Here is a 12,074-nt window from a genome sequence, read left to right on the forward strand (position 1 = left end):
GCTCTCAAATAACAATTCTACACACAAGGGTACCCTTCAGCCTTCCAGGCACCAGAGTGTTGTGGAGCTCTCAGCTCCCATCTCGTGACTGAGTTTTCTGGCTGTTGTTGAAGCAATGCCCCTTCTCCCTCTGCCACCCCATCAAGCCTCTCACCTGTAGAGGACATGGGATAGCAAATTTATATCCTTTCACAATGGTTATTTGGAGGTCCTATGCTGAGTGAAATCAGAAGGGATTTCTGAAGAAGGTATCGCAAGCTTCTGTCTTGTCTCCTGTTTCTCTGTAGTGGAAAATCCTCCCCAGGGATAAAGCCTGTCACAAACTTTAACTTGGCCAAACTTTTCCTAAAAACTCCTTTGCATACCCTGTCTCCAGTATCATTTCTGTGACTTCAGAAAGTGACAGATCTGCCTGATATTTATTTTCATACTGTTCAGCCTGCCCCAACCCTTTCTCTCTTTTTTTTTCCTGTTTGCAGCTACTCTGCTCGTGAAATCTAAAACCTTTTGAACTCTCATTTTTTAATCACTCTTCTTTAAATGTTTCATTTAAAATTTCTTAAATCTCATTTCTGCATGGGCTGAGCTTTCCTTCAGCAGCACTGTTGTGCTTTTCACTGTCTGCGTCTTACCAAGTCTTGTTTTTCTTTCAGATAAAGGAAGCCAACTTTTGGGGATCCAACTTTGTCATGAGTGGCTCAGACTGTGGCCACATTTTCATCTGGGACCGCCACACTGCTGAGCACCTCATGCTGCTGGAGGCTGACAACCACGTGGTGAACTGCCTGCAGCCTCACCCCTTTGACCCCAGTAAGAGCAGCATCCTCACACTCTGCATGCCCAGCTTATCTGCACTAGAGCATTTTAAAGCTCAGTCTTAAATTGTCTCAACAGAGCAATGCAATTATTAATGAGCAGTTGTTCATATTTCCCTATATAATTCAGATAATAGTGCTTTTAATTTTGCCTCTTATTAATGCCCTTAAATCCCTCCTTACTCAAAAATTATTGAAATCAGACTACTCCTGGCACAGAATTTATAGAAATACTGACAGGTGTAATAAGAAGGATCTCAATTTTTTGCTGCCCTCAACACACAAAAATGTTTTCTATGACACTAATGAGGGAAATATGGGGTTGTTGAAATGCCAGCAATACTTGCAAATTATATTGGAATCTGGTCTCTACTTGGTTCTATTAAAAAAATGCAGTGGAAGTGCATTGTGAGAGTAGAATAATTAATAACATGGCAGTCTCACTGGCATTGTGAGATTAGAATAATTAATAAAATTCATAGGAATCCTAATAATTTGTGTTTAAAGGAAATCCTTCATAGAAAATATGGACCAAAGCAGTAGAAAGAATCACATGTAGCTGGAAAATCTAAACCGTCCTCCAGCCTCTGACACAGTCAGAGAAAGTATTTGTGTTATTTTTTTTTTCACAGCCCTACCTGGCTGTATAGTAGGAGTCAGATATTAGTAAATTAGCAAGTAAAGTTATTACAATTATATTAGAAGAGGCTGGGGGTTTTTCAAACAGTTTGGGGGAACATGGAATACTATCCTACTTAAGGTAAGCCTTGAACTTTAAACTTTTTTATTGAAATTGACTTCTTGTAAATGTCCTGAGTTGGATACTCCCTTTGGAGTGACTCCCTTTTCAAAGTGCCCTGTGGCTTTGCTGATGTCTTGTTGGAGTGTGTCATTAAGGTGTCACTAAGTGCTGAAGGTGTCACTAAGAGAGCTCATCCTCCTTCTAGGACAGTTACCCTTGTTCAGCTTCCCAGTTACTGAGAGCTTTCTATGGAATTTTAATTCCTACAGTGGCTTTTGTGCAATGATCTAGAGAATGTTCTGCAACTTTTCATATTTTTCATACTTTATTTATAATAGCATACATTGCATCTTTGCATTTAAATATCAAACAAATTTACATGAAATTCACTGCAATTATCAAAGGTACATTTGAAATTATCTTGGTTCTGTCTTTTTACTGGGTCTACAAATTCTCAAGCTTTGTTATTAATGCATATACTTATCAGCAGAAATGGATCAGTAGTGGCTGGCTTTGTTCTTACTTTTTGCTTCTATCTTTTGTATATTTTAGTGATTTCTAAAATTTAAAACAGGGGGCTCTTGATGTTTGAATTTGTTTTCTTCATATCTATATAGATAGATTCAAAAACAAATCATCCATGGAGCAGACCTCATGTGGAGACTTGGTAATTACAAGCTCTGTTCAGCATGAGATCTGACATTTGCAAATAAATGCTTCAAGTGAAATATTTTTCTTCTATTTAAGAGCAGAAAATACCAATAAACACATAACACATTTAATTTAGAATTACTGTTACTTACTTCTAGTTCTGGCCTCTTCGGGTATTGATTATGACATAAAAATTTGGTCACCACTGGAAGAATCCAAGATTTTTAACAGAAAACTTGCAGATGAGGTAAGAACCTTTCCTCCTTTTTCATGGTAATGTTGTGTCTTTAGTTCAATAAAAGCCTTTGGTACAAATTACTGATAATGAATTAGCAGAGTTATTTAATGTTCAACGAGTGAGCTACAAATAAAAAGCTGCCCTTCAGAACAGCTGACTTTCATATCCTTGGCACTTTGCATTTCCTCAGCTCTCCTAGAAATTATATAATATGATCTGCTGTTATGTACATGAAAGGAGTTGGAAGATGTGTGAACACTCAGATATAGAAGGAAAACTGGCAGGAATTAATAAATGAATATAGTGCCTGTCTCAAAACAAGTAAATGAAGGGAAGATGAAGGAAATAAACTGAAGGCAATACAAGGATATACAGAACAACACAGAGTACAAAAATCAATCCTATTAAATATTCAGTGGCATAAAAGGCACTTAAAGGTTAAGATTGCACATGGGAACTTCATGGAATAAAGCAAACATTGCAAGCCAAATCAGTTATAAAAGTCCAATGTGAAGTTATGTAACTCATTCTTTTCATGTTGCCCTCAGAGCAATAACTGGATATAGCAGCTGGCCTGGGGTGACCATATAGCTGACTGCTGAATAATCATATTTGAGTGATTTACGTAACACATTGTATCAAAATGTTATATGGTTTTCTGTAAATAATATTATAGGACAGATTTGGTTGTGGGGTGGTCAGGTTGGGGGCGCTTTTTGTGAAATCTCTTGGGCAGCACAGATAGAGTAGATTAGGATTTTTTAATCATCATTTCTCTGTAGTAGTGCTAAATATATTTTAAACAAACAGAAACACACAACCCTTAGCCACCACCCCACATCCCTTGAAAAAACCCCAAACCATCCACTTGTGACTTTTGAACCTTTCCCATTATTTTAGCACTGAGTGAAGTCGCACTTCCTTGCATATTGTGTGACAGGTTTAGTCCTGACATCTTTTGGAGCCTTTGGGGTTTAGAAGTATTGCTAAACATAAATGTGTGATAAAATTAATTAATGTACTGTAGTTCCCTCCCTTTATTTCTAATAATTGCAAATTATTTAGACATTTAGTTCTGTTTTCTTTAATAAAGAAGTAGAACTTTCAGAAGAATTGACTGCTGTGCTGTTTGTAATTTTACACAGTTTTGTTTTTTTTAATTTATTCCCTGTACTGGCATACCTATGTAGGGGACAGGACATGTTCATAGCAATAAAACAGTTCTCACCATGTTAAGTTTGGCTGGAATAAGTGTCCAAAATACCTGAACTAAATTTTCCAGAGAAGGGAGAAAGTCTGAGGAGAAAACACTGTGTTTGAGTAAAGTTCCATATAGATACAGAAATGTATTTAAAATTGGGAGAGGCCATGACCTTAGTGAATAGGAAAAGACAGTGGGGATAAGAACAAACCTCTGAATGGAGAAAAACCTCAGCATCAGGTTGTCAGGGGGGTTATTGATGATGCACTGCAGAAATATGGGGTGAAAGAGGAATAAAGAGCAGCCTGCTGTCTTCTCAGTTTGCTTCTGTTAGGGAGGAATCAGCTGGTTTTTTGACTGGGAAGGGAGAAGAAACTGCAAACATTTGCAAGTACATGTTCCTCACAAGAGGAACAGGTTTGAAGAGTCTCAGAGAGAAAAAGAATTTCATTATTTTCCTGTCTTACAGCAGCTGATCTGGGAGCAAAGACTGAAAAATGGTCATAACTTGTCTCCACCTAAAGAAAATTTTGTGCTTAATGATAACAAAATAACATAGTCTAAAAGTTGGGACAACCTACAGTGTGGGATTAAAATTTATGGAGGAAGAAAGAAGGATGGCAAGAAAGTACCATGAGGAAGGAATGAGGGAAGAAAAATAAAAGTATTCATTAGTGGATTTTTTTTTCCTTGAAAATGAGACATTAGGAACTGGCTTGCTTTTTCAAGTCATTTAGAGGCAAGCTGTAGCTCTGTTTACAAAGAATTATGGAGCTGAAGAATGTTCCTGAAGTGGGATAGAAATGGCTTGTGTTCCTTGGGTTTTGTCCAAAAGTTTCAAGCAGCATGAAGGTAGGAGTTGAGGGTAACCTCATCTCTTTTCCTTCCCACATTCTTGGCCAGCACTGGTGCTAGAACTTTGTTCTCTACAACAGTTGCCATCTGGAAACAGCTCTTTCTCTCATCAATCTGCTTTACTTCATGAAAGATTTCCGAAGTTTTTCTTAGTCACTCATGTTAGTATCTGCCATGCATGTGGACAATGGAACCATGATCTTACTAAAATATTCTTTAGACAGATAATTGGACAGCTGCAGGCAGAGTCCACTGGCTGATTTTTCTTACTCCAGACAACAATATTCAATAGCAATTACTAAAATATTGCTCCCTTATGCTAATTTTGGACTCTGTAAAATGGCTTTTGCACAGAACCTTTGTATCTACAAATCCCTATCAATGCAGTATAATTCTCTGTTTATTTCTGATGTGGGTCTTCTCCCTTCCCTGCCTTCAGGTTATAACTCGTAATGAATTAATGCTGGAAGAGACCAGAAACACCATCACTGTTCCAGCTTCCTTCATGCTCCGAATGTTGGCTTCACTGAATCACATAAGAGCAGGTGAGAGACTTCTGAAGAGCTTGTCCAAGCACGGGGCTATGAAATAGCAGGCTGGTTGGGAAATCATCAGGATCTTCAGCTGGCTCTGGCTGTACTTGAGGCTGGTGAGAAGATTCAAGGGTTGTTCAAGGTTTTGTTAATAGAAGTACTTAGGAATTGCTTCTTTGGTGTGAGACTTGCAACATCTTTGCAGCTGTTATTTTTTATCTCAAAGCAAAGAGCAAAATATAGTTTTAGATGTTGAAAGATACTCTCTTCAGGAATGATCTGTTCAGTGAGTGCTGTGTGATGGGAAATCTGTTGGGGAGGACTGGAATGAACTGTAAGATAAACTGGCTGTGACTGTGGGAGTTGTCTAGGGGCAAAGGAAGGTGTGAAGATTCAGGACTGTGGGTGGCATTGCTGAGGCTGCTGGCAGCTGTTCCCAGGGCAGCAGGATGTCCCTCCAGTTCCCATGGGGCTGACACTGGTGGTAAGAGGGTTTCATGGAGGAATCATCACCAGGAACTGGATGTTGGTGCTGAAGAATCTGAGTGCAGTGGATTGACCTTGAAGATGGAGCACAGTGGAGAGGCATCACACACTGTGTAGGAAGCAAGGAGATGAAGTTTTGGGAGGCTGGCATGGCATATGGGGCAAAAACCTGTGATGGGAAATACTGAATATGGGGACTCTGGCTGAGCAGAGCAGTGGCTTGCAGTGGTGAGATGTGAAGGAAGCTGTGCCTGGTGGCAGCTGCTGCTCCTCTCTCACCCCTGGCTGCTCTGGGAGCCAGGAGGCTGCCGTGTGTCCAGCCCAGTGCTGCACCTCCACACCCCTGTGTTTCCTTCAGTTGTCATTATCTCTTCTGAGTGAAATGCTAAAAGAATTGTCCAACACTTCAGTTACAACAATTTCAGCAAAAACCTGTTACAGCTGGGTGGAGTGTTTCTAAACCTGACTGCATGTTGCTTGAGTGATTGGTCTTGAGCCAGTCATGTTCCCTCACACATTTCTGTATTTGCTCTTCTCTAAATATTTACATTCAAAGGCACTTTTGTATTCAAGTGACAGGCAGTGATCCCCCAGTTTCTGGACTATTCACATTTCTAACTGTAGCTACTGTAGTTTCAGCTCCCCAGCACAGCACTTCTGTCCCTTGTAGTGACCTTCTCATTTTAATGTTATACTTTGTTGGTCTTTTCTGTGCTGACAGCCAGTCAGCAACTACAAGGTTTTTCCTTTTGTACACAGATTTTGCTTTCATGTCTGGAAATCCTTAAGGGCATTTCTCCTTTTCTTCTTTCTTGTGGTAGCATTTCTACCCACTCTCTGCTGTAAGTCCACACAGACTTTCTTCCACCCTAAAACCCACGGCCATATCCCATGGTGTAATAGTTCAGGGAGACAGCACATAATAAATATTTACCAGAAAAAGAAAATTTTGCAAGTTCTTCTTACTAAATCTGTGTTTTGCAGACCGATTGGAAGGTGACAGATCAGAAGGATCTGGCCAGGAGAATGAAAATGAAGATGAAGAGTAACCAACAGTTGTGTGTGAGCACCTGGAAGTCAATGAAATTTGTATAAGACATTAATTATATTTTTCCTTACAGAGCTTTAGTGCAATTCTGAGGTATTGCTTTTGGATAACCTAACCTTTTGTTTTTTTGAATGACTGTGTGCATGACTTGGGGAGAGTGTGCAAGTTAAAATAAACAAAAATGTTTTTAAAATGTTTTGCCATGTATGAGGGGTGCTAGAAGATGCCAAGTGCAATATTTTCCTTAAACAGCAAATGTGAGAGCTTGGATCAATGTTTTAAAGTAACTTTCATGATAGTAAAAACGTTGGTTCAAATAAATTTCTATACCTGCTGTTTGCATGTTTGTTGCTTTCTAATTAAAAGATTTGGTTGTTTTAAGTAGTTTTCTGGTTTTTCTTTGTGCAGCAATTGGTTTATCACCTTGTAACTACAACCCCATTGCTGCCTTTGCAGTATTTGGCATTCTTTCTTACAGTGTTTGTGAAGTGGCAAGCACAATTACTTCTTGCAGTGAGCAAGACTTTTAGGACCCTGTCTCTTGATTCTTGCATTTCCCACACTTATGTAGGCAAAAATTCTCTCCCTCAGTTGTATAATGTCACTTCCCATTCTCAGTGCTTGGGTCTGTAATGCTGGTGGAATAGTTGTATTTCACTGCTAGATCTGTGAGTCTGCCTGTGCAACAGCAGCAGGTATTACATCTTAATTTCCCTGGATTTAGAGAACATGAATTTAAAAATTCCTGTGCATTGTTTCCTAGGAGTAATTATTTGGGAAAGCTGTTCAGTCTGTTTTATGGGCTTTACCCTTCCTCCACAGATTTCTGGATGGCAATAGGGAAGAGAAAGTGAAGGAAGGAAGGTGGAGTGGTGGAAAGAGCTGTTTGCTCAATGGCAGTTCTTGCCAAGGATGGCAGGTGCTGAGAGGCTCCATTGGGGAATACAGAATGCTGGGAAGAATTCTAAATCAGGGGGATGAGGGTACTGGAGGCTTCATTACCCTGCTGACATTAAAATACACATTCATCACACGAGCTGCACAAACTTCCTGACATCAACAAAAGGGATTCCCCACACTAAATAAAAAAGAACATTAGCACAACATTCTGATGTCCTGATTCACAGTGTAGGTAGGCTGAAGGGACACAGGGAAGGGAAATAAAGGGAAAACTAAAACACCCAAAAGAGATAAAGAGAAATTTGTGAGGGAGGAGAAGTGGGAATTATATGGAATCAGCTGGCAGTGACAGTGAAGATATTCCCTTGGCCACAGGAAAAAGACATAAGGGGAGAGGAAAAGTGTGAGGAGATGGATGAGGGTGGCTGGGTGGTTTCCTTGTTTGTTTTAAAGGAGAAGTTAAGAAATCATTGAAAGTGATGCAATTAAGAGAATTTGGCAAAGGAGAAAATAACTGTTGAGGAAAGAGATTTTTGAAAGCAGAGGATGCCGAGAAGAATGAACACCTCAAACACTGGAGTGCTGTGAAATCCAGGAAATGTCACATCCTGAGGAGGTCAGTGCAACAGAGAGGATGGAGATCTGTGAAGTGTTTGATGTTTACCTAACATCAGCAAGGGAGAGGAGAAGATGTCAAGGTAAGATGCTTGTTTGTTAAGGAAATGGAGAGTAACAGCTAATATGGATATCTGTCTTTTCTGGTGGAGGAAGTGGCCCTTCTCTGGGAGAAGGGAGCATAAATAGTTTTTTCTCATGAAATAATGTTTTAATCAAGCTTGTTTAGATAGTAAGAAATGAAAGAATGTTTTATGACTTTGTGGTGGATCTGTTTGGAAAGGGGGAACACGGGTTTAGCACTATTCAAACCTTGCTGCTCATAGCACTGCACTGAGCAATGTTTTTCTGTCACATGTAAATTAAGCTTGAATTTTTATAACAGGGGTTCTGCTCTCATTAGATTTAAAATAATTATACAGGAAATATCTAAGGTGTTTAGTGTATAGATAAAATAGGATTGTCTGCTCCACTGCTGGGGCAATTTTGTGAATGAAATAGAGTAACACAATGTTTAATGCAGTTGGGTTCTCTGTAGTTGGTTTTTAAGGTAATTTCTTCCAAAATTAGCCGTGGTGTTTCTACAGAAGCCTGACTCTTCTTATTTAGAAATTTTAAGTTTTCTGCCTTGAAAATAAATTCTTCCTCAAATAAATATATGGAGAGGATAGCTTTTGTCTTCCCCAGAGAGGTTTAATAAATCACTGTGGATGTCCTTCTAAAAATAAAGAAGCTGCTTCTGCCATTTTTGCTTTAGTTATAGGAATTGCCAGCAAAGAGCATACCAACAGCAATAATCTTGTCTGTTTTCCCCCACAGTTCCCCAATAGGCACATTATTCCCAAAATGTCTCTTATTTATTCAAAAGCTAAATATTAGCTTTAATTCCTACTAAATATTAGCTTTAATTCCTGATGCACAGCTGTGGGTTCACTGATTAAAATGAGGATTTAGTCTCAATAAGGGAAAAGATGTAATATCTGGAGGGTTTTTCAAATTTCACTGAAGCTTTTCAGGCAGTTTTTCTAAAACTAAGATATCTATAGTGTTTGGGTTGGCTTTTCTTTTAATTAACATTTATGTAATGGGCTAAATCTGACTTCCTAGAACCATACAATAATAGAGGCTGTCGGCAGAAATGGGGAATGCTGACAATTCCAGAGTTTGCAGCTGCAAAAGACTATTGGAAAATGTTATTCAAATGTGCAGAGAAGTTAATCAAAGCAATAAGCCATCCCAAAGCCTCAGAGCTTGAGAAGGAAATCTCTGCTTGGGGTCTGGTTTCAGGCTGGGGCTGGGAGGTGGGTGGTGCTGCTGGAGCTCCCTCTAGTGCCCCGTTCCTGCTGCACTTGGACATATCCAAAACGTTTATTGTCTAATAGCAGCCCAAATTTAATGGACAGGATGGGGATAAGGACACAGGGAGCACCTCCTCCTGCTGTGAGGATTGCATGTGCACTTCCTTCAGCACTGTCATTGCTTGTGTGCTGGGAAGAGCAAGGGTTCAGGTGTCACTGCTCACTTCTAGGAAGGATATTCCTTAACACCATTGCAAAGATCAAAAGCAACTTCTGCTACAATTCCTGGTAAATAATTTGGTGTCTTGAAGCCTGGGCAGATGGTCCCTGTAGGACACAATCTCCTTTAAATGACAAAGATGCTGAGCTGGTTCAAACCACTCAGTTCTGCTCTTTGTGCCTCCCCGATGGAGGCAGGACAAGGTTTGTTAAAGGCATCCTGCATCACTTGGATTGTGAATTTTTCTTACTTAAGCAGTAGATAAATGTTACAGAAGGCTACTGTATACACCTTTAGTTCTTTGAGAATATCCCAGATGATGTTTTTGAGGACGAAATTCCAGAAGTAAATGTTCAATAGGGGTTTCACTGGCCTTGCGCCAACAACATAACCACTGAGTGTGTGTGGTTGTGTGCAGGGGATGAATATACTCAGAAGGGCTGCCTGGGAGAGCTGAGCCATTCTTTTATGGAAAGCCAGTTTTTTATGGAAGGATCCCACTGAGCCAGGCTCAGGCCATCACTCACAATCCCTGGGAATAGTCCTGTTTCGTGGGCAGAGCTGGCAGCACTGTTAAGAAATGAGCTGCAATTAGCAGCAGTTGGATCCCAGCCCATATTCCTCCTGATCCAGTCATACACTCAACAAGAGGCCAACCCCAAAAGCTCAGCTGAAGCACAAGGAATGACACAGGAGGCATCTGTGAGGTCACTGCCCTGCCTAAACAGAGATTGATCTAGTCTTTGAAATGTGAAAGCTCTTTCCATGAATTATAACATGTACAAATACCTTTATCTGTGTGAACATCCAGTTTGTCTTCTCAGTGACATTCTGTACTGCTGAGCCTGAGTTATTTAAGGTAATAGAGATTTACTTTCCTCAGGTTTAAATGTTCCTTTTAGTATTTGCATTTGCTTTGTTCTCTTTGATGAGTAGGCACCATCCACCTTCTCAGTGCCTTTTAAGAACTTTCTGTCAATGTTCCCCTCTAGATTAATTTCCCTTTACTGGCAGAGCAAACTGAAGTTCACAAAACAACTACTACTACAACCCACAGCAAGGTGTCTTGACAGGAAAAATAAGGATATGCTATTCTTCAAAGCAAGCTCCTATTTTTCTATATACTCTACCCATATTATCATGCTGCCCTTTTTTTTTGTAGGAAGATGGCTGTACACTAGCATAGTCCATGGAATTTGACAGATTCACTATCCAAATAAGAACTGACGGCTACTAATTTAGGAAAACCTCACTTAAATGGAAAACCCTCTAAATAGAATTTGTTAATGAGCTTTGTAACTAATTGGGAAACAAATCCCAGGGGATCTGCAGCTGTTCACAAAATAGCACTGCAGTTCTTCTCCTTCCCCTCTGCAGGATGACTCCTTGCTCAGACCCTGTTTCCAATATTTTCTCCTTCCTCACCTTGCTTCTTAAGAAATTTGGTTAAAAACCACATAGCTTTAAAACCTGTAACAGTTAAGTCATCTAAAGGAACAATAATTAACACTAGGTACTTTTAATGGTGGGTTGAATGTGACACTGGCCAAGTTGCAAGATGGGGTTTCTGTTCCTCAGAGAGTGATGACCAGTCAGTAGTTGTGCAAGGTGAGTTGGGTTTAATTCTTGCTGACTTAATGTTGTCATAGCTGTCAGTAGACAGCTCTGAGGATGCTCATTCAGCACTTTGTTCATGGGAGAAGGTGTTTGGGACTGTTACCTGTCTAATTCCATGAGCATTCAAGGGAAATGCCATGCTTTAAAGTAATTTGTGGTTATTTTACCCAGGATTGGAAAGAGCAATGAAGAGTTCTCTAAGTCTTTAAATGAACATGGCTTTAAAAATAGTGTTAGGCACTGTGACAAAACCATTTGGCTTGGATGTTGGTTGCACTACAGCAGCTTTCCAGGCACAAGGACATAGAAGACCTACTTCAAAATTCTTCCCAATTTTTCTCAGGTGTTTTTTTTTCCTTCTTTAAATATAATTATACTGTGCACCTACTACCATTGCATGTAAAGGTTATGCAATGAATACACTGGAGAAGGGGGTTCTCTCTGTGGCAGGAGCTCTTGCTCACCCCAAGAGCAGGGAGACTGGCACACCCCCAGAGTTACAGCCAGCACCTCCATCAGCACCCCCTCCCCGTGGCAGGAGCAATTCCCAGCCCCTCTCTCCTTCACAACCACGCTGTGTGTGCCTGCTCTGGGGCCGTGGGTGACAGTCACACACTCCCCCACCACACTGAAAATCCATGTGATGGCTCAGAAACTCAGCTTCATTCACAGCTCTTGAATGCCAGATCCCTGCACTGAATGGGTTTGATTGCAGTCTGGAGGCTCTAAATTTGGACTGATACATACTCTAACTGAGGAGAGCTGGGCAAGAGATACAGAAATGAGAAACTGATTTAATTTCTGTCATCCTGCTTCTCATGCTGTCTTTCCCCTCTGTTTGCTGGCATTCTATGA

At 40.2% G+C, this 12,074-nt stretch overlaps 1 protein-coding gene across 6 annotated transcripts in view; it reads left to right on the forward strand.

Annotated features, from left to right (window-relative positions):
- DCAF6 (DDB1 and CUL4 associated factor 6) overlaps positions 1 to 6,950 on the forward strand; it is a 73,447-nt gene extending 66,497 nt beyond the window's left edge. For all 6 annotated transcript variants that reach the window (XM_064411088.1, XM_064411084.1, XM_064411083.1 and 3 more), the window contains 4 exons: positions 654 to 810; positions 2,367 to 2,455; positions 4,942 to 5,047; positions 6,506 to 6,950. In XM_064411088.1, coding sequence (XP_064267158.1) covers positions 654 to 810; positions 2,367 to 2,455; positions 4,942 to 5,047; positions 6,506 to 6,570 — 417 coding nt within the window. In that variant the 3' untranslated portion in view covers positions 6,571 to 6,950. The remainder of the gene's footprint in view (positions 1 to 653; positions 811 to 2,366; positions 2,456 to 4,941; positions 5,048 to 6,505) is intronic.
- The last annotated feature ends 5,124 nt before the right edge of the window (positions 6,951 to 12,074 follow it).

This window comes from Passer domesticus, chromosome 2 (assembly GCF_036417665.1).
Source record: "Passer domesticus isolate bPasDom1 chromosome 2, bPasDom1.hap1, whole genome shotgun sequence".
NCBI lineage: Eukaryota > Metazoa > Chordata > Aves > Passeriformes > Passeridae > Passer > Passer domesticus.